Source organism: Zeus faber (genome assembly GCF_960531495.2).
Source record: "Zeus faber genome assembly, chromosome: 9".
NCBI classification, from domain to species: domain Eukaryota; kingdom Metazoa; phylum Chordata; class Actinopteri; order Zeiformes; family Zeidae; genus Zeus; species Zeus faber.
In genome coordinates, this window is record NC_137197.1 from 33281879 (window position 1) to 33308471 (window position 26593).

The 26593-nt window shown below is 44.2% G+C and overlaps 1 protein-coding gene across 1 annotated transcript in view; it reads right to left on the reverse strand.

The window, feature by feature from the left end:
* The window catches only part of LOC307234906 (seizure protein 6 homolog), a gene marked incomplete at both ends in the record, with an annotated part of 152377 nt that overhangs the window by 119600 nt on the left and 6184 nt on the right, over positions 1-26593 (reverse strand). Inside the window, one exon of the mRNA XM_080006772.1 lies at positions 26438-26571. Coding sequence (XP_079862898.1) covers positions 26438-26571 — 134 coding nt within the window. The remainder of the gene's footprint in view (positions 1-26437; positions 26572-26593) is intronic.

Sequence of the window (26593 nt, forward strand, 5' to 3'; positions counted from 1 at the left end):
CGAGCGGGCATGTGCATGCTCCGAGCATGATGTCAGGGGGTGAACACCAGGAAAGCTGCGGGCCCAGATGGCATATCTGGGCGAGTACTGAAGACCTGTGTTAACCAACTAGCCCTGGTGTTCACTACAGTATTCAACATCTCCCTCACGCACCTGAATGGCTGGAAGGGGGCCATTGTGAGATTGCTGTTCATCGATTATAGTTCAGCTTTCAATACCATAGTCCCCACCAGACTGGCTGTCAAGCTGAAGGAGCTCGGACTGAATACTCCGCTGTGTGCCTGGATCCTGGACTTCCTCTCAGCCCGGCCCCAGGTGGTTGGGTGATGTCCAGCTCCCTCACCCTGAACACAGGATCCCCCCAGGGCTGTGTCCTTAGGCCCCTACTGTACTCCCTGTACACACATGACTGTGTGGTCAGGTCCAGCTCCAACACCATCATCAAGTTTGTTGACGACACCGTTGACTTTTCCCAATTGGTTCTGGTGTATAAGGTCAGTATTATGTCGTGGCGCCTCCATGCAGCAGAAAGGGCCCCGAAGCTCCCCCCGAACTCCGCAGCCACGTAGACACCCTACGGCTACAGGAAACAAGCCCCCACACCTGGCACCAAGGAGCATAACCTAATCCCAGGGAGCATGAGAAGACCCCGCACCCCAGCGTACACATAAAACCACGCACCCCAGCGTACACATACAACCCACCCCTAAGTGCAGGCACAAGACGCAGCTGCAGGCACAGAACTTGGGCCGGGGGCGCCAGGCACGGATCCAGGCCCCGCGCCAACAGACCGACCCCCCGAGACCTCCCGAGACCCCGCCTGAACCGGCCGCCCTGCAGGCGAGCCGGCGGGACCCCCATGCCCCGTGTAAGGGCAAGGCCCGACCCACCGCAGCCAACCAGACGCCCCACCCAGCGTGGGCACGAGTGCCCATCAACGTAGCAGAGTGTGCTCAACGCCAGGCATTTGGATGTTAGCACCCCCACCCCCGATGCCAGCAGGCTGCCGGATATATGGGTCCTCCACCACCCCTATCACCTGGGGCGCCCGCCGCAGAGAAGCAGCGCAGCAGCGCAGCAGGAGCAAAAGGCTGACGGCCACCCCCAACACCCCAACCCACACCCACAACAGCAAGCAGTCTGGGGGGCTGAGGTTTCCGCAGAGCTGACGGCACACCCATTATTCATGGGGACTCAATCCCCAGCAGCTAGCAGCCATTCACCTCCCTACCACTCTCGCCATTGTCAAGTGCAAGGCACACCAGAAAACACCAGACACTATGATAGCCACAGGAAACAACGCTGCCATTGAGGGAGCCAGACGTGCAGCATCACAATTGGACCCCGACTGGTAGGTAAGGACGTGACGCCCATCATGACTCTGCCCCCCCTCATACAGGCCCTGACAGGGTGTTTCATCTCAGCTGTAAACACGCTCATTCATTAAATTCAAGTGTGTCACCATGAGATGACGCTAACTTCACAAAAACACAATCACATTTCAGAGAGAGATTTCAATGGACCTGAGATACTGTCCTTTGAACCCTGACCAGAGCTCATCTCTCAAATTTTCAAAGTTCAATTTTTTTTTTGTCATATGAATGAGAACAGGTCTTTATGCTTAATTCTTATCTGCATGTTGTACAGCTTTTTAATTTCAAAATAGAAGCTTTTTTTTATTTACATTTTTAAAATTACAAAGTTCAATAGTTTTGTCATAAGAGCACTCAAAGTAGATCTATATAATTATAGTTTCAGGTTTATTGTCAAATACTTAATGACAATGCCAGCATCATTACCGGTAATGAGATTCGTAGACTCAGAGCCAACTCAACTTAACATAATAGATAAAATGAGGGCATAGTAGTCATTAAAATAAAACAGTATTTTAAAACAGAATTGAAAGAGTGTTTAAACAGTATTTAATCAGTATTTAAAAAATAAAAAATGCAAAGGGGTAGTATAGTATAAATAATTTAAAAAGTATTTATCTAAAATACCTAAAATAAAATAAAATAAAATAAAATAAAATACAGAGAATAATGACAGTGAGTCAACTTGGAAGTGGACGTCTTAAATAGTCATGGGCCACAACAAGACAAAACAGGTATGCAATGCAATACTTGATTCATTAGTGACTAGTGGTAGATGATGTAAACAGCAGTTTTCCTTCCTTTTAAAGTGGACATGTGTGGATTATTAGGTTCAAGTCTTTAGCCTTTTCATTTCAAAATGATGGTGTTCGAACTATCTAATTTTATTTAACTTAAAATCATTGTGAAATATTACAACAAATTTCTGCATTTGAGCCTCTCTCTCGGGGAAACAGTCTTCACCCCCCTCATTTAATAGATTGATTTTCCAAATTCCAAAAAACAACATAGACACAATAAAATATAAAGAAAACAACAAGTAAAAGTCAATAGAATAAAATCAACACCAGGGATATAATAATCATTTTGGACAAACAAACAAACAATTAGTGTATGGATCTGTTGTGGTTAATTATTATGTTGTTATACTAAACCACAAATATTCAAGGTATATGAAAACCTTTTAAAAATGTGCGCTATAGAACCCAAAAAAGGGAAGTCATGAAATAACAAAAATTAAATAACAAAATTGAAAACAAAAAATGAAAACAACATAACAAAAATAACTTAATGCCAGTGCATAGCATTGCTGCCTCATAGCCAGAAGGTTCTGGGTTCGATTCCCACCTGGGGCGCTGTTGGCTCCGGAGGGTATCTCCTGATTAGCGTCCTTTCTGTGTGGAGTTTGCATGTTCTCCCTGTGCTCACATGGGGTTTCCTCCATATAATATTGTAAAAACATACACAAGAAACATTGTCTGACCAGCGATTGCCGTTGAAGTTGGGTGCTGTACTGTCAGCTCCCCACCGCTCTTGACCTGCCCCCCAGAGGGAGGACAACCCTCGATGGGGGGAAAAATGCAGAAAAGATATTTCACGGCCTCCATCTGCATGTTTGTGTGACAACAAAGCTAAGCTTGTCCAGTTTAAACTTTATCTCATATGGCAAAAGAATTCTAGGAACCACAGAAGAAACCTTCTTCCGAAAAAATGGAATATCCCTCATAATAGGGTTCTGACTGGTTCACACCCCACAAAGACTGTGATTCGTTCTTTAAGAACCACCCCCAAAAGGAGAAGCTTCCTGGTAACAGGACTATGATTGGTTACTGTGAGTGCTTCACACTCCACAAGACTGGGATTGATTGTTTGGAAAACCATCTGAAAAGAATAGAACATCCATGCTAACAAGACTATGATTGGTTCCTTGGAAACCCCCCCAAAGTGAAAAAACTCCATAGTAACAAGAATGTAATTGGCTCCTTGGGACACAATCCCAAGACAGAGTTTGGTTCCCGGCGCTGAAAGGTGCAGAACATGTAATTGGAGAGTACATCCCGGAATATAATGAATAGATAGAAACGTTGTCTGGAGATCCAGACTTCTTACTAGCCAAGGTCTGGACCAATTTTAAGCCACGACAATTTGGCGAGCCAGCCAGGAGAGAACGACGACCAAGACCGAGACGGACGACCTGGTGGAAAGGACCAACCTGCACTTCAGAGACACTACTGGCCACAAAATTTGAAGGTTAGCAGGGCCCTTTTTCTGCAAATTTGGTTTGTGTCTGAGCGCAGGACTACACCCAGGTTGCAGGTATCAGAAAAGTTCTCCAACGAACCTAAAATATTGACCTAGTTAGAAATTACTGTAGATATGAATTGAATCAGAAAAAGGAACTTAAACAGAGGTTGGTGCGAATAATCAATGTGCATGTATGTTTATGAAAAACCATAGTGTGGACAGAATGAGTGATCCTCTGTTGAATGTTGCTATCATCGATTGGTGCGTGGTTTGTCTTGTGTATGCTGGAGGAATGTTTTGGCTAACACTAACCGCCACCGAATGCGCAGAAAAACCATAGGGAAAAAGTGTAAGAATAGCATGTCCGTAGTACGTTTAGTTGCAATTACGGCACTCAGAGGAAAAGATTGTTGTGCGTGTGTTTACTGAAAATAGAGTAGTATACAGAGGTTTGTTGTTGTCAAGTATAAGATTCCCAGATCTAGTAAGAGACAACGGCGTGTATGTTGTAATTAGCCCGGATGTGGGCAAACGTACAGCTCATCCGGGGGCTTGTCACAAAGTAATTATACTGGTACTCCTCACTTAACGACCTACCTGCTTAACGGCCATTCAGACTTAAGACCAGCTCTCAAACCAGTCGGTATTGTACGCTGTGTACACGCCGCGTCTCAGCATCAAGCATCTCATCATCACATGGTAATTGTTTAAGTATGATCGAACGGCATTATTTTTCATTTTTACTCTAGAAGTAATCTCGACCTGACATTAAATAATGTAGCTGTTGATATACAGTATAACACTTTGCAAGTAGGTTAACAAATAGGGATTGGTTTTGTTTTGTACACTGGAAGAGGTAATGGAATGTGTGCGCTCGCTTTCTAAAAATTCACCAAAATAAATCTGAAATACGTTGGCCATTTCAATGGTTTTTAATTGGACCATTCCAAAATGTAAAGTTTAAATTTGAAAATATTTTGTGAATCGATTAATGTTGTAGTTGTGTATTGATGAATATTAACCAACCCGTCTATTCAGTGGGTTTTTTCCACAGTTTTAAGCATTTGAACCGGAATCCACTGGGCTGCAGTTTGAAATCTGACCAGTGTAGAAGTGACTGTGTTTGATTAGGAAGGCCTGAAGGATTGACAACAGGATAACAATTTACCTAGTTGTTGAAGCAATGTTCAGAAGTTGAGTAAATGATTACTGTGATAACACTTCGAGACATTGTTGTGAGGGAACCCTGGAGTGGTATTCTTTATGACACTGCCTGTTACTGTGGTAGACCTCTTCTCTCATCTTCTGACAATGTCTGCAGCAAGCACATTAAGCGCCTCAGGGCTTCACCGAGGCCCAAAGGACAATTTTCCTGATATTCTGCCAGGAGACACTCTACTCCTGCATTGCCAAGAAGATCCATGAAGACCTTGTGTACAGAGATCAAGTTTTGCCAACATCAGGTCGAATAACTTGGGACATTCTCTGAACAACGAGCAAAGTTCTGTTGTGTAAAATGGAATGCAAGCGTCGACTTCTGCTGCTCCTCCTCTCCAACGACGAACATGAAGTGTTGGTCTCCGAGTACCGCAAACGCACAATTGAAAAAGGTGTTGTGTGTGGAGGGGTGCGAAGCTTCCTGGTATGGCGGAGGCGCATGGCAGGCCGCTCTGCACCCATGGCTGATCGCTCTAGGTTGGGTGCCACCAGGTACGGGAGGTTGGCGTGTTAGGGCACGGTCAGGTCTGGGGGGAGGGGGTCCGCGTGGTTGCTCCCCGGCCTACTGCACCCCTGCATCAATCTGGTCGCGCTTGGCAGATCTCTCCCAGTGCCAAAACTCATACTCAGCACATACACCACACAATAGGCCAAGGGCTTGCGGGGTGGGTGGGGTGCAGCTATGTGTGTGGGGATGCGGCGAGCAGCTGCCATCTTGCCTGTCATACTCCAGCCCCAGCGTGCTTCTCGTCCGTCCCAAAATTTGAATCCCACTCATATTAACCTAGAACGCATACACTTGCACACCAATCCTATTCCGAACAACACTCCACCAGAGCATGATGGCAGGAGGTGTAATTTTAACTGCAATAGCCAACAGCGCACATTGAGCACTGGGGTTTTCCGGGGTGGCGGGTCGCTGGCGGGTCGGTGTGAGGGCATGGTTGGCCGGGTTGCAGCCGGGTGGGCCTCCCTGCCGGCTGGGCTGGAGTCCTAGGGCTTGTGCCTGGTGGCTTAAGGTGTGCTGTGACCAGGCGGGGCTGCGGAGAGCACCGCTAGGTGCCTTCTGGGACCCTTTTGGGGTATGCTTGCTGTTGTGGGTATAGGTTGGGGTGTGGGGGGGCGGCTGTCGGCCTTTTGCTCTTGCTGCACGGCTTCTCTGGGTCTCCTCCACCACCCCCTGGTGCGGGGGGTGGTGGAGGGCCGGTATATCTGGCCGCCTGCTGGTATCGGCAGGGGAGGGGGGGGGGTCCAGGATCCCGGCGCTGAGCAGACTTTGCTACGTGGATGGGCAGTGGGCGCTCACGCCAGGTGGGGCGTTTGGTCGGCTGCGGTGGGGCGGGCCTTGACTTTTTGCATGGCGTGGGTCGGCATGGGGGTCCCGCTGGCTCGCCCGCAGGGCGCGCAGTTCAGGCGGGGTGTCAGTCTGTTGGCACGGGGCCTGGTTCCGGGCCCGTGGTCCACACCTGGCGCCCGCGCCCCGGGTTCTGTGCCTGCGCTGCGTCTTGTGCCTGCACTTGGGTGTGGATTGTATGTATGCACCCCTGGGGTGCGGGGTCTCCTCGTGCTCCCTGGGACTGGGTTATGCTTCTGGGGCTGCAGGGCAGGGCTGTCGGCGCTTTCCTGCAGCCAAAGGGTGTCTATGCGGCTGCGGAGCTCGGGGGGGGGGGGGCTTCGGTGTCCTTTCAGCTGCTTGGAGGCACCACAACATAATACCGACCTTATACACCATACCCAACTGGGATAAGTCATGTACAATCACCGGTGGACACCTTACACACACACACACACACACACACACACACACGCACACACACACGCACATACACACGCACACACACACACACACACACACAAACACATACAGGCGGTCCCATCACACACGCACACACCACCACACCTGCTTCGAGTTCACCCCAACACCCTCCTGGTTGCATTCCTCTCCTTTCCTCCCTCATTTACTGCCATAACTATGACAGGAAGAGGCCACGTGACCAGTTGTAGTTCCAGTTTTCCTGATCCTAATTAACTGTTTTTCAACACGTTATCGTCCAATGTTTATGTTTTTGTGTAAATATAGACCGAAACATGATAAATAGTTCTCCAAAGAGGGGGGGTGCTGGTGGTTCTCTATAACCAAAAACTGCTCCTGTCATCCTACAGGCCATCCACAGGATGGCATACAAATACTCTTTGTTGTATGCCCAGCATGCTTACAACACAGGTAAAAAAAAAAAAAAGTTGAGGACCCTAATCAACTGTGCTCCGCTGGACTTGCATGCAGTGATGTCACTGCATCAGACAAAGCACCAAATAGAATGACTGACTGAAGGACTGAATGTTTTTCTGCTCCAACTGGGAGCTGTGGGATGATTGATCGCCTCAAGTCTTGCTGGAAATTATATTTTCGTGATCCCAGAGGGTCGCTTTTGTGTGTGTTCACAGTCGTTATTTTATCAATCTGTCTATCCTGATAGCACGCAGATTATTTTATGTTCTCTCAGAAAAACTACATTTTAGTGTAGAGTATTGGCGAATTGAAATTAACTCATTTTCAAAAATTTGAGAAATGGTTCGAATAGTAAGTAAATTAAATCATTAAGTAGAAACTTAAATTTGTAAAGCGCCTTTCAAAAAACCCAAGGTCGCTTTACAGGAGAGGGGCACTAATGAGGAAAGGCCATGGTGAAAAGGTGGGTCTTGAGGGTTGTTTTGAAAGTGTCCAGGGTCGGGGAGTTACGGATTATGGGAGGGAGAGAGTTCCAGAGGATGGGGGCTGCCATGCTGAAAGCTCTGTCCCCGAAAGTTCGTAGTCTGGTACAGGGGATAGACAGCAGACCCATGTCTGAGGACCGCAAGTTCTGGGATGGAGTGTGCTGGTGGAGGAGGTCGGACAGGTATTGGGGGGCGAGTGCGTGAAGGGATTTGAATGTGAGGAGGAGGAGTTTGTAAGAGATGCAGAACTTGACTGGGAGCCATTGGAGGTGGATGAGGGTGGGGCCGATGTGCTGCCAGGGCTTGATGTGAGTGAGAATCCTGGCAGCAGACTTCTGCACATACTGGAGCCTGTCCAGTGCTTTGCTGGACACCCCGGACAGGACTCTGTTACGATAGTTCAACCTAGAGGTGATAAAAGCATGGATGCGGGTTTCTGCCATGGAGTTTGAGAGTAAGGGACAGAGACGGGAGATGTTTTTGAGGTGATAGAAGGCGGACTAGGTGATGGATCTGATGTGAGACTGAAAGGAGAGGGTAGAGTCCAGGATAACATGTTTTGATTGAACAGCCGTCGACGAGGAGGAGATCTCCAACCTTCCAGAGCAGCAGCTTTGGGAATAAAACCGTGAGCTCTGACTTTTTGCTGTTGAGTTTGAGTAAGTTTGTTGTCATCCAGGTTTTTATGGCATGCAGGCAGTTGACCAGAGACTGTGGGGGGAACTGAGTGGATGGTGAGGTGCTGATATAAAGCTGTGTATCATCAGTGTAGCAGTGGAAGTTGAGACCATGGTGACGAATGATCTGGCCGAGAGGGAGCAGGTAGATGATGAAGAGTGTTGGACCAAGCACAGAGCCTTGAGGGATGCCATGGTTGACTGGGGCGCGGAGGGAAGAGGAGCTGTTCATGTTGACAAATTGAGGTCTGTTTGATAGATATGATTGAAACCATGAGAGAGCTGTGCCAGTGATGCCAAGGAGGTTGGTTAGGCGTTTCAGGAAGATTTTGTGGGAAACCGTGTCAAAAGCAGCGGAGAGGTCCAGGAGGATGAGCATACTGATGTTACAGTCTGCAGCGAGAGGGAGGTCGTTGGTGGTCTTGATTAGGGCGGTCTCTGTGCTGTGGTGTGCTCTGTAGGCTGACTGCAGGGGTTTGTAGAGCTCATGGTTGGACAGATGTTGATGGAGCTGGGCGGCCACTGCTCTTTCCAGGACCTTACTGAGGAATGGAAGGTTGGAGATCGGCCGGTAGTTGTTAAGATCGTCAGGGTCCAGACCAGGCCTCTTTAGGATGGGAGTGATGGAGGTGATTTTGAGACTTGGGGGAACTGCACCAGATGCTAGGCAGGAGTTGATTATGTCTGTGATGGAGGGGCAGAGGGTAAGAAGCCAGGCTTTCACCAACGCCATTGGTATAGAGTCCAGGGAACAGGTGGAGGATTTGGTGACCAACCTCGATGAGACGATGATGTGTGCATGTTTTTTTGAGGGGGGTCCTTACTGACGTGAGGTGGAGGAAACCCCATGTGAGCACGGGGAGAACATGCAAACTCCACACAGAAAGGCTCCTATTTGGGAGATAACCCGCCGGAGCACGGTGCCAACAGCGCCCCAGGCGGGAATCGAACCCAGGATCTTCATGCTGTGAGGCAGCAGTGCAATGCACTGCACCACCGTGCGCCAGGGGGCAGGAAGCAGGAGTTGTTGGTGAATGGCGTCCACTTTAGCATGGAAAAAGTCCAGGAACTTGTTGCAGAGGTCAGGGGCATCGGCAGTGGAGAAGGCAGCAAGGGGGTGAAACAGACGGTTAATGGTGGTGAATAGTGTTCTGGGGTGGTTTTGCTGTGAGCCAATAAGGGTGGAGTAGTTATTGATCTTGGTCTTGGAGAGTTCCTCCTTGTAGGACTGCACATTGTCTTCAAATGTTATAGTGGGCGACTAGGCCGTCTGGCAAGGTGTCAGGGGAAGCCAGGGCAATGAGGGTCGCAAGCAGGTCAGATAGATCTGGTGCACCCACTGACTTAATATTCCTGAAGGAGATGGTACGACCAGGCCTCTGCATGGGCAGGTGGACAGGGACGGTGAAGAGGAGGTCGTGATGGTCTGATACTGCCAGGTCCAGGCACTGCAGATGGGAAGGGGGGGTACCCGTAGAGCAGACTAGGTCCAAAGTGTGACCTTTAACGTGGGTGGGGCCTTGGACATGCTGCATGATGTTAAAACAGTCCAGGAAAACAGTGACAGGAATTCAGCAGCAAAGCTGCAACTGGAAGAGTCCACGTGGATATTGAAGTCTCCCAGCAGGAGGGTAGATGGAGACTTGGAGCAGACAGAGGACAATAGCTCAGTAAGGTCAGACATGAAGGTGGTGGAGGTGGTGTGTTATATTCAGTGTGGGGATTTCCTTGACCCGGATGTCAGCTCGGTAGATGACAGCGAGCCCACCACCACGGCATACGGAGGGGGGTTTCTGAAGGTACACATATCCTGGGGGATTGGCTGGGTAGTATTATAAAGTCCTGCTGATTTTTCCATGTCTCAGTTAGACATAGAAAATCAAGTTCTCTGTCAGTGATAATGTCATGGATAAGTAATGCTTTATAATTTAAGGAGCGGGTGTTGAGCAGCCTGAAGGAAGCAGTAGAGGGGTCAGGCAGGATGGGAGGAGTGATACTGTCAGCACAGACCATGGGCTTCAGATAGCTGGTGCGCACGTGATGCCCGTTGTGATGACGTTGACGTGCAGCACGGAAGTGCGCAGAGGATGATATTACAGGAATAGCGCCAGCACCAGTGGAATCTGAGTGAATAAACTTGTGTCGGGATGCTCTGTGTATATAGCGGGGGCGTTGTAAGAGCCAGAGTGATTTAATAACGTCCAGACAGATAGGTGCAGCTGAACATGAAAATGTCCGAACAGCGGGAGAAGATGATTTGAGCACCATATCGTCAGTGGCAGATAACCAGCAAGCTACAAGTCCAGAACGAGAAGCTGAGCCTCGGACAGCCCTAGCCTGCAGTGTAATGACAGGAGTAGGAGAGAAGTCACGGACAGTCCAGCGAGTATGCCAAAAATCAATCCAGTGGGGGATAATCCAAGTATCGAGGGAAGAAGAAATCCGAGCTGAAGACCCAGAAGATGAAGGAATCCTGCTAGCTAGCAGGGATACCTTGATAGCTGGGCTGCGGATGCTAACAGCTGATAGGCAGCTAACATGACAGCTGATCGACAGAGAGGGTAAGGACCAAACGTAAAAACAGAAATCCACGATCTTCATGCAGTTGTAATAGGATGGTAGTATGAAGTAGTGAACTTAAGTTAGCATAGAAAGAACTTTAGGAAAGCAGAAAAATACTTGAATTAAACATAAATGAGCCGACTAAAAAGCGGCGACATGACACCAGCCTCCTCTCAGACCGGAAGTCATAGTTAATTATAGTTGAATACTCCCTGGCCAAAAGGTAAGACTAGCAGTTCAAAGCTTAACGCATAATTTATGTGATTTCTTAGAAGCTAGGTAACACAAATTGACCATGAGATAATGGATAGTTGATCAAATGCTATTGATCAACACCAGTCAGGGTTCTATTAGCTTGATGACTGCTGAGATCTCAGGCTTGTTGTTTGCAGTTATTAGTTGTACCATTAAAGGTATAAGTAAAATTTATATAAATAAATCAGGGAAATAGTACGGAACACTCAATTTTAAAATGTTTTAATATGTGAATTACATTATTTTTCCTAACCCTCTCTAATTGCTTAACCTATTGTTAAAGTTATGTTGAGCCTCCGGTAATGTTTTTCTGCCACATTACGGAAATTTATTTTGGCTGATTTTGAGTTAATTGATGGCACCACATTAATTTGAATGTTGGTAGTTTATTGATCTACTTGTGTCATGGATACACTGTACTTCCTAAGATACTTTTTTCATTTTAACTCTGGCTGGCACAAAAGAACGTTCACTATTTGAGTCATGACATTTATTATTTATTTTCTCCTCAGGGCCGCAACCTGGCATGGCATTTCTGGGCTGTTGTGGTTATTGTTGTTTTCGGATTGTGGAATGAGGCAATGTTCGTCCAGCCATTAGAAGAGTGAATGGTTTTGTTGCTTTCAAACAAGCTTTTGCACCCGTTCCATGTTGGGTTTGCTGGATTACTTTAACTGTGGATGAGGAAGATGGGTTTATGATTAGCTGTGTTGTTGCAATCTTATGGAGATTAATTAAGATATAAGAGTCTTATTGCATACTATACTTGGAAACTTGGTGCCGGGGTTATTGGGTTGATTACATGCTGTAGCCTTTATCTCTCTACGGAGCAAATTGGCCAATTTCTCTCCGACAACACCTGTCCATCATCAACATGTGCAAATTTGCTTTGCTTATGTCACTTTGAGGTGGTGCACTGCTCTTACTACAGCTACTTTTCCTCCCTCTTGTGGAGAGCCACATGACTGCTTGGCAGTGATAGCTGTTATGGCTTCGCCCTGCCCAAATCTTGCTACTGGAGCTCTTGAAATGTTCAACTACGATGATTTGTACTCAAAATTACAACTATTAGGAGGGTTTTCATTTTGTCTGTCTGTCCATCATCTTTTTATTGTATAAAGCATTATACAAGCAGTATACAGCATTTGTCTATTTTGTACAACCGGTTGTGTTTGTGTTTCTATATGTTGTAAATTGTCCTTTGTTTTATTTTGATTCCATGGATGTGTACAGGCCAATGTGGTGCTGTGCGGTGTAGCTGATTATAACATACGGAACATCCTTTTAATATTTTGATGTCATACAGTAGGATTCACTTCGAGAGGGCAGCTGGAACATGATAGAGCCCAGCCAGATCCGTGATTGGGGTGGGGCTGACCCATGCAGGGTCCCTGTTGGGCTGTCTTGCCTGTAATTATATCCCCCTCGATGACGTAATTACGCGCCAGCACCTGGGAACGCCCCCAGGCTGTATTTGTGGAAAAGCAGTTGCAATGCATTTTCTGTTCCCATGGGGGAGCGGTGTGGTTCAAAAGCAACTCGCTGTACGGGATGATCTTGCATTTATTTAATGAAAATATACATGTTTTGGAATGGAAAATAATTGTCTGTACATCTAATAGAATCAATAAAAGCATATCTGATTTTAAAGAACAAATTGTTTGAAAGAATGATTGAATCAGTGCTTTTTTATTGTTGATGTTTTTAATTAAATGAAACTAATGAAAACACTGCGCGTAAATGTGTGTAACAGGTGTTTTATTTTACATAAAATAATTTTGAAATATCACAACAAATATAATCGCAATAATTAATATATCGCAAAACTCCCCATATCGTGCATGCGTTAGAGCACCGCCGGAACTTTTTCATAGTTCTAAGACTATTTTGGAGGAACCTTCCCTTTTATTCTGAGAACAAATTTTTTTTTTGTTTGTTTGTTTTTGTTTCTTATCTAGTGCTGTCAGCATGCTGGGCATACAACACAGAGTATTTGTTTGCCATTGCATCTAGGACAGAGTTCAAGTTCTCAACCTGCAATGCAACTCTTTATAAAGTCTTAAATCATCAAGAACTGCTGCAATAACTCTGTCATGTGGATGACCTATAAGATGATAAGAGCACAGTTTTTGGTGAAACAGAACCACCACCATTCCCCTTCTTTGGAGAACTATATACAATGTTTGGGTCTATAAACAACTGATCACTACTCCAAGAGGGGGAGATTCACCAGGGGTGAGACAGTTAAACACAGAACCAAACAACATTTAGACAGAAACATAAACATTGGACCACAACATGTATTGAAAAATAGAGTAATCACATCCAGGAAAACTGTAAATACAATTGGGCACGTGGCCTCTTCCTGTCAAAGTTAGGGCAGTAAATGAGGGAGGAAAGGAAAGGAATGCAACCAGGAGGGTGCTGGGGTGCATTCGAAACAGGTGTGGTGGTGTGTACGTGTGTGTGTGATGGGACCACCTGTATGTGTGTGTGTGTGTGTGTGTGTGTGTGTGTGTGTGTGTGTGTGTGTGTGTGTGTGTGTAAGGTGTCTACTGGTGAGTGTACAGGGCTTATCCCAATTGGTTCTGGTGTATAAGGTCGCAATTATGTTGTAGCACCTCCAAGCAGCTGAAAGTGCCTCGAAGCCCTTGTTCGGTTTAGGATTGGTGTGCGAGTGTATGTGTTCTAAGCTAATATAAGTGGGATTACAATTTTGGGACGGAAGAGAAGCACGCTGGGGCAGGAGTGTGACAGGCAAGAAGGCAGACGCCTGCTGCATCCCCAACCACATAGCTCGGACGCAACCCATCCCGCAAGCCCTCGGCCTATTGTGTGGTGTATGTAGTGAGTATGAGTTTCGGCATTGGGAGAGATAGGCGAAGCAAGACCAGATCAACGCAGGGGTGCAGCAGATCGGGGAGCGACCACGCGGACGACACCCCGGACCCCCCCCCTCACAAGACACAGAAGGACACGCAAGCCCCTCCACCCCACCCATGGAGTGGGCGACCCCAGCGGCATACCGACCCGCTGACCACGGGGCTAAGACCCGAACCCGCAACTCGCGGGTTGGGCACCACCACCCGGCCCCCCTAACACCCCCTTGCCGCTCCGGGACCCCCCCACGACCACAGGCCTAGGCGCCATGGACGTCCCCAAACTGCCCGGGCGCCCACCCAACTGCAGTTGGATATTGCCAATAGTTATTCCATTGAGATGTATTCTATTGATAAATGCAAAAATTGGGATGTGGTGATATTATTTCTGTTTTTCCAATTGAGTAATATTATTATCTTGCCAATTGTTAAGGCTATCAAAATGGGTTGGTGGTGTTTAAGTGGTGGGTCAACTGAGGAGAGGTCACCGAGGTATAGTTTGGGAGACTGGAATGCTGCGACCCAGAAGGGTTGATAGCTTTGTGGTGATGTTGGTCCAGAATGCTAGGATAGGTGGGCAAAGCCAGAGGGCATAAAAGTAGTCATCTCTGATATCAAGGGAACAGTGAGAGCAAATGTCTTTATCCACAAAACCCATTTTGAACATTTTGTGTTCCGTGATATGAGCTCTGTGCAGAATCTTATATTGGATGAGTTGCATTTTGTAGTGTCGAGTCATAGAGAAGGTGTTGTAGCAAATAAGCTTTCACAGGTTGATATCGGTGGGAGCAGCAAGGTCTCTTTCCCATTCCATTGTTGGTAAAGATAAAGTGTCATCTTTTCATCATCATGTCATCATCTTCATTTTTAATACAAGTTTGTATAATCTGGAAATGGGGTTTTGTTAATAATTGATGTGAGTGAGGTGTTCAATCATTGGAGGTGATTGCAGTAAGTTGTGCTGCTGCTAGGCCCCCACAGTCTTTGTTTTTCTGTAGTGTTGCTAGTTTAATTCTCGGTTTCTTGTATTTCTAAGTGGAGTGGAATTAGTGGAATTCTATAAACACTTCTAGCCACTTATATCCCCATTATTCATCAGAATGCGTGGCACAACTCTACAATCTCCCCTTTACTCTTCGCCATCTTTATTGAACCCCATGCGATGAAAACAGTAATATTGTTGGCATACAAACAGGGAACTCTGTCCACAAAATCAGTTTGTATGCAGACAATGTCAGCAGGGAGCGAGACGGTCTTGTATCTGTTCTTGTATGGTGTGTAGCAATGGTCCAAAGTTCTATCTCCCCTGGTGGCACACGTGATGTGTTGGTGGAAATTAGGCAGAACATTTTTAAGATTCGCCCTGTTAAAGTCCCCAGTCAACACCACAGCCGTGTCGGGATGTTTGTTTTGAAATCCGCACAACACATCATACAGGTCTGACAGTGCTGTGTCGGTCTCCGCTTGCGGTGGGATATAAACGGCTGTAATGATGACCGTGCTGAATTCCCGGGGGAGATAAAATGGACGGCATAAGATTGTCAGCTGTTCCAGGTTTCGGAGAGCAGGAGTGGGAGAGAGTGTTGGTGTTATTGGGGGGGCACCAGCGGTTGTGTACCATGAGGCACCTTTGGATTTCCCTGACTCCCTCGATCTGTCGCCGCGGAACATGGAGAAGGACTCGGTTGGACGAATGGTTTCATCCGGCACCAGCGGGTTCAGCCATGTCTCCGTCAGGCAGAGGACGCAACAGTTCCTCATGTCCCGTTGGAATTTAATCCTTGCTCGAAGTTCATCCATCTTGTTCTTCAGAGACTGAATGTTGGCAAGAAGGATGCTTGACAGAGGTGGACGGTTAGGTTGCGTCCTCATCTGACCCGAATGCCGCCTCGTTTACTATGGTGCTTCCTCCGTGGGCCCGCTCGTGGAACAGCGGCTCCATTTTTGTTGTTGAGAGTGTTCGTGCGGAGAATTTCAGTCGGAAAACTGAAAAAAAATACTAAAATGTACATAAGTCGACTGGAGCGCCGGCACAGGCGACCGCAGGGGGCGGTGCCACTATTTCCTATCTATTTATTAATATTGTTATTTTTTATCCGAAAAAAATCATTCCTCTGCTCTCTGTGACGATTTTATGACATTGAGACTATGAATGACATAAAAACAATGGCAAATAGCAGGGTTAGCATTGATATGATAATGGAAATATACTGTTTACGAGTTGCCATATTTCCTCAAATATAAACAGTTCCTTATATAAAAACTGGGAAGGCATTCCTCGAATAAATGTAAACAAATAAAGGCCTAAGCCCTACCCTAGATTATGACCAGGGTTAGGGGAAAATCCAAGGATTAACTTCTGATGCCTGTTATACAGCACGTGTACATGTGCGCATCTTAAAAGTTATTATTACTTATTACTCCTCCTCAATGGAAATACTAATTTGAAGTATATTATTGGAATCTATCGATCCTGTTGCTTTTCAGAATGACAAGTAATGCACGCACACACACACAAGTGTAAATGACCATCAGTGCATTATGACTATAGATTGTATGAGATCATTTTTATCTGTATTGCTGCATGACCCTTTATTGTTTATCACATGTTTTTGCTGTTTTACCTACTACTTACTACCGAAGCTGGCCGCAGGTAAAGCCTTGGGGTAAAGCCATCTCCTTGTTTGCACTTAATGGCCGATCATTGTGTCACCCAACAGGTCTGAAAGCGCCCACTCCTAACCCATACATATGCAAACGCAGACCCATTGACAAAATGCTCCACATTTCAATGGAGAAATCCACCCCTCTTTCCCTAAGAGGTGAAAATTCCTCTTTGCAGAGGGGGAATCAAATATCCAGTTTCCTATCATACAGGTCTTCTTAATAATTCTTAATTCCTAATTAATAGTTGGCAATTTATTTAATAGTTGGCAACTAATCCATGAAGTGAACCATGGAGTTTAAACTGTATCAAATGTAAAACAATTTTGAGTATTTAGAAGGACCCATATACTGTCGCTTTAATGTTTGTACAAATTATTATTATATCCCTGGTGTTTATTTTATTCGATCAACTTTTTTTGATTGATTTTTAACATTTTATCGTGCCATTGTTATTTTTTAGGATTTGGAAAATCTATCTATTAAATGGGGGGGTATGATGGGGGTCTGATTCTCCAACAGAGTCTCAAATACAGAAATTTGTTCTCAATTATTTTAAGTGAAATTAAAATGAGAACCCTCATTTTGAAATCAAACGGCCAAGCAGTAGAACATATAAATCCACACACTTGGCCACCTTAAAAAGAGGCTATTAAAATTTTAAAGCTAGTCACTTTAATGTATCAAGTTTTGCATTGCATACCAGTTTTGTCTTACCTCTTAATAGAACATTGCAGTGTTTGCCTTACAACACTGTCTATCTTGACATTCAGACACTGCATTGTTGTGGCCAACGACCATTCAAGATGTTCACTATGAAGTTGACTCACTGTCATTATTGTCTGCATTTTATTTTGTCTTTCTTTTAGGAAAATACTTTTACATTCCCCATACTACACTACTTCTTTACATTTTAGATTTTTTAAATGTTATCTTTAAAAACTGTTTAAATACTCTTTAAGTTCTGCTTTTAAATACTGTTTATTTTAATCATGACTATGCCCTTATTTTACATATTATTTATTATATTAGTTGAGTTGGCTCTGAGACCGTGAGAATAATCCAATTATTTGAAATGATGCATGCATTGTTATTAAGTATTTGACAATATACTTGAAACTATAATTACATAGACTGCTATCTATCTATCTATCTATCTATCTATCTATCTATCTATCTATCTATCTATCTATCTATCTATCTATCTATCTATCTATCTATCTATCTATCTATCTATCTATCTATCTATCTATCTATCTATCTATCTATCTATCTATCTAAAGCGCTCTCATTACAAAGCTATTGAACTTTGTAATTTTAAAAATGTAAATTAAAAAGACAGTTTCCATTTTGTAATTAAAAAGCTGTGCAACATGTAGATTAAAATAAAGCATTACAACCTGTTCTCATTCATATGACAAAAAAACAATTGAACTTGGAAGATGAGGTCAGGGTTTAAAGGACAATATGTCAGGTAATGAGTTAGGGTTTGGGGTGAAAATCTGAAATCTCTCTCGGAAATATAATTGTGTTTCTGTGAAGTTAGTGCCATCTCATGGTGACACACTGCAATTGAATAAATGGGCATGTTTACAGTTGAAATTAAAAACGCCCTGTCAGGACGCATGAGAGGGAGGGGGAATTACAGCTGATTGGCAGCCGACTGGGAGCCGCCCTGTGATTGGCTGGAACCTGGCTGGAAGCTTGTTGCAATTCAGCTGTCAACCGGCTGGGACAAATGGCTCCTACTGTTACCCTCCCATTCCGATCTTCCTATTTGTGTAATTTACATTAATGTACTTGACCCCATCGATATAGGAAAGGCTGGAGCCAACGCAGCCAACAAAGCTACCGTACCTGATATTGCTCTTGTCTAATAATGTTTTTTTCCTCCTCAGATGAGTACACAGGATTCCTCACTAGTCTTGTTTTTCCTCTACTCAGGCATTCCGCACTGATCTATTGTTTTGGCAAACCAAAGTTTGTAGTGACAGAGCCATTTGGTACTGTGTGATCAGCAGGGGGAGCCGTATCTCCCCTGCTAATTTTTCATTGCTTTGTTCATTTGACATATGGTAAGGGTAAGTACCATTTGTCAAAAAGGGAGGATAGTTAGAGAATTATGTAAACATAATGACTGTGTTTGGAACAGTGCAGGAAAAGACGTTTCTACCGCCGGTTTTCTGCATTCTATTCCAAGTGCTGTCGACAAAAGCCACACACAAATTACATCACGTAAACCAGTAGTGTTCAGATTGTCCAGTTAGTATTTATCGCTTTTAGATTTACGTAATTAACAGATTGTGTGGAAGGGATTATGTTCAGGAAAAATTCGAGAAATGGAAAATTTGAAAACCATGCGTGATTTACACACTGTCGGTAATTTTGTACCCTAATCAATATTCTATGGACATTATCCCCTACATATTATACATTGTGATAATATTATTATGTTGTTACACTAGGCTGCATGCATTTATTTTGGTACTGAGACTGTTGTCGTCTATTCAACATAACTGTTTGGGAATCACAGAAATATTCCACGTCCCCAACTTTTAAAATCATGGACCTAGTCATTATGTGTCTCTCACCCAAGTGTTTAAGTCTATGTGCCCAGTTCAAAGCAACCCTAGCCTTCCCACTTGAAGGACCACTACACAACCAGGTGACTGGGTGGTGGTTCGCAATTTCCGGAAGAAAAGCTGGAACTCTGCCAGATTCCTGGGACCATTCCAGATGCTTTTCACCAACCGCTCGCAGCAGATCTTCCAGCAGATGTGAAGTACTCATCAGGAAACAATGGCGGCTCCAGTCACTAAGGGCCCACCACAAAGCTAAGGCTCACCTCGATCAGTTGGCATCATACAAAGATCAAGTAGACATGCTCAATACCGTCAAACACAATCTGCGCCAGCAAGTGACCACCCTCAGTCAACAACTGCTGTGTATTCAGTGGCACGGAAGGGGGACTTGGTTAACTTCACCACCAAAGGCTACCGCAGATAAATTGTTGTTGAATTAAGGTTGATATTTGGTAATCTTTTTCTGTTTATAGCACAGAAAATATGGTTTTGCATTTTTTTATCCATCCCAAATATTATTAGAATTCACTCCATATTATTTGACCCTGTGTATCTTTGTAGTATTCATGCACTCACGACAGTTGTTTTATTATACATTTGCTCACAGGTATTGCTAAACAGCTATCTTTTCTGCTTGTTTGCGTACAACATATCCTGCGTATGCATTGTTATCATTTAAATCCATATGTTATCCAGCATACTCATTGTTAGCATTTAAAGTCATATGTTATCCAGAATAACCAGTGTTACCACTTAAAGTCTTTCGTTATTCTGTTAGAATGTGACTAAAGAAGTCACAGAGTGGGGAATGTTGTGGTTAATTATTAACCCCCACATGAAAAATAACTGATTACATTTTATACTAAACCACAAACATTCAAGGTATATGAAAACCTTTTAAAAATGTATGCTATAAAACCCAAAAAAGGGAAGTAATGAAATTACAAAAATAACTTAAGTCAGGCCCAAAAAAAAAATCGATCGTTGAGACAAAGAATAGAGGCCAACGTCATGTACCATATATGGCACAATAATTCTCAAAACCACAGAATAAACCTTCTTCAAAAAAAATAGAACATCCCTAGTATCAGGGCTGTGACTGGTTCACACCCCACAAAGACTGTGATTGGTTCTTTAAGAACCACCACCAAAAGAAGAAGCTGCCTGGTAACAGGACTGTGATTGGTTACTGTGAGATGTTCACACTCCACAAGACTGGAATTGGTTGTTTGGAAAACCACCCCAAAAAAATAGAACATCCATGGTAACTGTGATTGGTTTCTTGGGACACACCCCACAAGACTGTGATTGGTTTCTTAGGACACACCCCAAAAGGGAAAACACTCCCTAGAAACAAGACTGTAATTGGCTCCTTGGGACACACCCCCAAGACCGAGATTGGTTCCCAGCGCTGAAAAGGGCAGAACATGTAATTGGAGAAGAGTACTTCCCGGGATAAAAGGAAGTCCAAAAGATTGGTTAAGTTAGTCGGTTTTCAGAAGCCACTCAAAGTTTATTGCTGTACTTGACGATACACAATAAACTTTTTTGCATCGGACTTTGTTTGGTTCCAGTGTTTTTTGAGGCCAGAATAGATAGAAATGTCATCCAGAGACCCAGACTTCTTACTCGCCCAGGTCTGGACCAGTTTTAGCCACGACAGATCCTTCTGAACACTGTTGTTTTACTGTTGACACAGTTTAAACTCCATGGTTTACTTCACGGATTGCCAATTATTAAACAAATCGCCAACTATTAATTAAGAATTATGAAGCAGTATTATGAGGTCCTGTATGATAGTAAACTGAATATTTCGTTGTCCCTTTACAGAGAAGGGCAATACAGAGAGGGGGCCATTGGTCAGGTGGGAATTTTCACCTCCCCAGTGAAAAAGGGGTTGATTGCTCTATTGGAATGTGGAGATTTTCATCAATGCATTTGCATTTTTAGGTGGGTTAGGTGTGGGGGCTTCCAGACCTGTTGTGTGACACAATGAGCACCCCCCGCCCCCCCATTTAATAGATTGACTTTCCAAATTCCAAAAAACAACAATGGCACAATACAATGTTAAAAATCAATCAATAAAAGTCGATCAAATAAAATCAACACCAGGGATATTATAATAATTTGTACAATTTGAGAGATTAAACAGTATATGGGTCCTTCTGAAAACTCAAGATTGTTTTACTGTTGATACAGCTTAAACTCAATGGTTTACTTCCCGGATTAGTTGCCAACTATTGAATAAATCACCATATAGTAAAGGGGTGGATTGAGAAAGGGGTGGATTGCTCCATTGGAGTGTAGAGATTTTTGTCAATGAGTCTACGTTTGCATATGTTTGGGTTAGGTGTGAGAGCTTCCAGACCTGTTGGGTGACACAATGATCGGCCATTAAGTGCAAACAAAGAGATGGCCCAAGGCTTTACCTGCGGTCTGCTTTGTAGTCACTCAAAAAATGTGTACTGCAGCAAACAGAGACAAGTACTGTATCCTTGTGTAAAAGCTGTAGACTGGGAGGTTCCGATACAAATGGTTATAAAAAAAACCCAGAAAGTAGGAAGCAATAGGTAGAACAGCAAAAACGTGATAAATAATAGGTGATGCAGCAGTACAGATAAAAATGATCTCATACAATCATTAGTCATAACGCACAGATGGTCAATTTCATTGTGTGTGCGTGTGCATTAGTTGTCGTTCTGAAAAGCAACAGGGATTGATAGATCCTCATAATATACTTCAAATAAGTATTTCCATAAAGTAGTAGTAATAAGTAATAATAACTGTATGTGTGGAATCCTCTAATTGATGTCATCTTACGTTGCCAACGATTTCTACAAGGGTATGAAGAGCAGTCAAATGGGAGAGGCATGCCATTTCTATTGCAGGTATTGATGATCATTTTATTTGGCTTAAGGGGATAGTCCAGTTTTGATCAGACTCTTCAGTTAATGGCTATTGGTGATGGGATATAACTTTACTATCAAATAAGCAGAATGCAAACATGAAATCTGATGTACTTAAAGCAGTTCCCGCATAAACATATCCCAAAGTACAATTAAAAACTTGCTTTGACTCCCACAATTTCTCCTGTGGACAGGCTCTGTGTATACTGTATCGATAATGTAGGTCAGCGGTGTATTGAAATCCCAAGCATGAAAAGAATGTAAAAATATCACATTTGTGTTATTCATGCAGAAAGTCTTTCATTACATTTAGCAGACGCTTTTATCCAAAGCGACTTACAATTATTCAAACACCGACGGACGCAGCCATCAGGAGCAATGAGGGGTTAAGTGTCTTGCTCAGGGACACTACAGCATGCTAGCAGGAAGAGCCTGGGATCGAACCAGCAACCTTTAGATTACTAGATGACCAGCTCTACCTCCTGGGCTACCATCCCCTTAAAACATAAGCATGAGCAAACTTGAGCATGTGTAAATTTCGCTCACACATAATTGAGGCATTTATTTCAAAACATAGCACATCTGCATAAAAAATACACCCCAAACAGTCCCCTGCAAGCCAGTTCCCTGCAGCGCACCGTCTCAAAGAACTATCCTCGCCCGTGGCCAATGACATCTCGACAAGCCATTTCAAAAGCCCGTCTGTCCATTTTAATCCTCGGGCCCAATCTATTGCCTCCTCCAATTTTCTCCTCCCAGAAAGGCAATTGCAAAATACAGGGGCATGTTAATGGCTATTTGGGAGAAAGGGCTGGAAGGCATGCCGGCTCATTACGGGGATCTTTCATTAGACTGTCGTCTTTGACTGATTTGAAGCACTCCAAGGACATGGGGCACAGGGGGTAGGGGCTGGCTGGGGGTGGGGGGGGGGGTGACTTTGTTCATATGATTATGTTGTAGACTGAAAAACATCTGCCCCACTGCATTGGAACTGTTTTGGATGCTGAGCGTGTTTTTTTCTGGAAAGTATTAGCAATGCGTAGATAGATAGATAGATAGATAGATAGATAGATAGATAGATGGATAGATCACTTGATTATGCAGACAGAGAACAATCTACAGACAGACCAACAGACAGACAAATACAGTACTGGTGTGCTGGTCCACAGACAACACAGCTACTGGGAGGAAATAACTTCCGAGCAGGCATCACCTTACAGAGTTTCCTTTTCATCATTGGACAGACTGACGTGGGATAATAAACACTCCCTCCACTGCACTCTACTTCCGGTATGCTGATGTCTAGAGCCTTGGAACATCACGCTGATCCCAATGTCGATTCAAAGCGGCACCGTGCAATTAACTCTTTGAAGGAGAGTCCCCCCCATCCCCTCCTTCACTCCATCGCTCTTTACTCTCACTCTCTCGCTGACTCTCGCTCTGTGTTGCATCAGACTGAGGGCAGACAAAGTCATGCGTGAGCTAAAGGGTAAAGATACGCACATTTATGGTAATGAATATCATGAAAGCCGAAATGATTATTTACCTGCTTCAGGTAACCTTCCTCAGTGCGTCAGTTTATCATTTAGCATTCAAATAAAAATTTGTTGTATGTGTCAAGATTATGATGATCTACAGCTGGATACATACATACACACACACACAACAGATTTGTGACACAAATCATGTTAACCGTTCAATCTTAATTTTCCAAACATAAAAAAAAATATTATCATGGCATACAGAGAGAAAAACACCCGGAAGCTAGACAATCGCTGCTGATCTTACAGGAAATTTGATCTTGCCTAATGCCTCTTGTGGACTGTCACAGCAGTGGCAAATGTCTGACAATCAATCTTTGCCATAAGTACAGCCAGGGACTGAAGATAGAACTGCACTTTATTGAACCACGGTAGAGTCCGGCTCAGCAAGAGCAGTTGAGATTATCGATCGAGGAGTCGATACCCCGCTATCAGTGCCTTTAGAGGGTTTTCGTAAAGATCCTGTCCGACTGAACCCGCTGCTGACTGTAAAAAAATGGCCTTGACTGATCACAGTCTTTGGGCACATTGGGGGAACTCACTAAGTTTTGACAAATACAATTTCTCTTTAACATACTGCACTCTCACACATATAAACACAAACACACAATTTCCCATCATTAAAAAAAGTTAAATCATAAACGATGGTAATAGTAATTCTGCTTTCTTACCATTTGAAATAATGAACATTCACATACTGCATTCTCTGCACAGCCCCAACCCAGATTCACACACTGCAAATTTTCTGGGCTCCCAGACCCACAGGAACTGTATCATAAAAAAAACAAAACTATCTTAGACTTGAGAGACAGACCTAACATTGGCTGTAGGAAACAAAGTTCCCGCTTATATCAGATCCTTGTAAAATCGTGAGAGCTGCTTGGTGTAGGCTGTAAATAATTTCATATTTTTCTTTAAATATAGTATTCCCGGGGAAGAAAACCAGTGTGGTTTGCATGCACTCTTCTATAGCTGGCCAGGAGGAATCTCAATAGATATTGTGTTCTGACCAGTGGAAAACAGAACTGTTGACTGAGCCCTAATCTATACCACTCTCTCTGCATCGCGGAAAAACTCCAGATTATCTTGTACGGAAGGAGATCAAATCAGATTATACGGAAGCCGACAAAGACCTTTAAACTAGATTAATGAGGATGATTTCTAGATAATGCAAATTAGTATCCCAGCCTTTATGCATAATGGCCACCAATTAACCCCGCGAGCCCATTAAACAGCTTTGATGCACAAAATGTATTAGTCCACATTCCATTAGTCTTCACCGTCTCGAGATGGAGCACCTTTTAATTCAGCTAAGAGAAGCTGAGAAGAGATTTTAGCCTCAGGATACTTACCGAAGTCCATAAACAAACAAAAGTCGAGGACAGATAATCCATGGATAATTAATTAGTGTTCCCAACACAGGCACATCCGGACAGCGAAGTCACTTTGATTAATGAAAGCAAGTCAGACGTGTGAAAAGCCAAGTAAATAATAAGGGTGAGGGTTTTACTTTACATAACCTTATCTCTTCTATTCCCTCTCCTGCTCTGTCTGCCCCTCCTCTCCTCCATTCTTTACCCCCCTCCCCTCTTTTTCCCTCCCCTCTTCTCCATTTCTCCCCTCTCCTCTCCTCAACGTGGACAGAAAGCAGCTGGGATGTATCATTCAACATCATCTGCAACCACATAGTCATTTTTATCCTCAATATATTTGGCCAGGCTTCCCCTAGGTCATCTGTGTATGGTCGTTGGATATTTTACGTGCAGCAGAGAAACACAGCTCTCAGAGTTAATCATGTGGATGAGTGAGGTTTTCAGGTGTGGGCAGACGCCTGACTTAAATCACAGTCAGCCTTTCTCAAAAAAGGTCAGACCCCTCATGGCGACACTAAATACCCCAGAGTGGATAGAATGGTTGTAATCATTGGAAGCGCCCGGCTATTGTCTGCGAGCCAAACTCATTTGTGGAGGTGACATTGGAGACCTGGAATAGCTATGCCCCCCCCCCACACACACACCACTCCCTCATCACACCACCCCAGTTTACGTGCCTATCCTCTGTGTACACCTGTGACAAGTAGAGGTCATGAGCTTTCCATAAACTAAGGATTTAGAATTACTGAAGAGGCTCACCTTTGGAGACAAGATGCACCATAAATGATGACATTGTATATTGAGCATAATACATATTTGCTGTGTATTAGGTGTTCATAGAGCAATTATTTATTTCATTGCAATCCCTTAAAAAAATGAATCTCAGCTGCCCTAATCTTGTTTCCTAGGCTATTCATGTAAACTATTTATGATTATTTAAGACTATTCATGTCAACGTACAACTTGAAGAAAAACAAGATGCAGTTGTAAAAACGTGTGTGAGATCAATTTAGCAATCATTTTTAAGATAATTTTAGACATGATCATTAGATTTCCTCTCTGTCAGACTGGGAGCTGTGTGAGCTCCACATCTCGCCAAAGCTGTCCCTCAGACCATTTCAAAAGCTACCAAATTAACAAGTGGGGATTGCTGCAACGTCTGTGGATCAGAGCGCGGCCACGAAATACGCCTCACTGCCAGAACGACTCTGTCTCCGTCTCCCTCCCTCAACCCATAATACTACAATAATCATGATGCGTATTGAATTGGCAGCCAGATATCACTCTATTGTCAAATTGGAAGGGCTTGGCCATTACCCAGCTCAAACCACTAGGAAATCTTTAACAGAGCAATGTTTAGTTCTTGTGAGAGTAAAAGTGAGTTCCGTGACCCAGGGGCAATTTGTGTGAAAATATGCCGAGACTGTGCCAGACAGAAGGCTTATTACCTGGACTTCCACTCCATAGCCCATATATGAACTGATGATGTAGGTGCAATCGAGAGTGGCCTGGACACTGGAGCTGGGCTGTGGCAGAGCGTCAATGAAGCCACGTGGCCCTGTTAGGTTGAAGTGGCAGGGAACTGCAAAGGCAAACATAAGAGG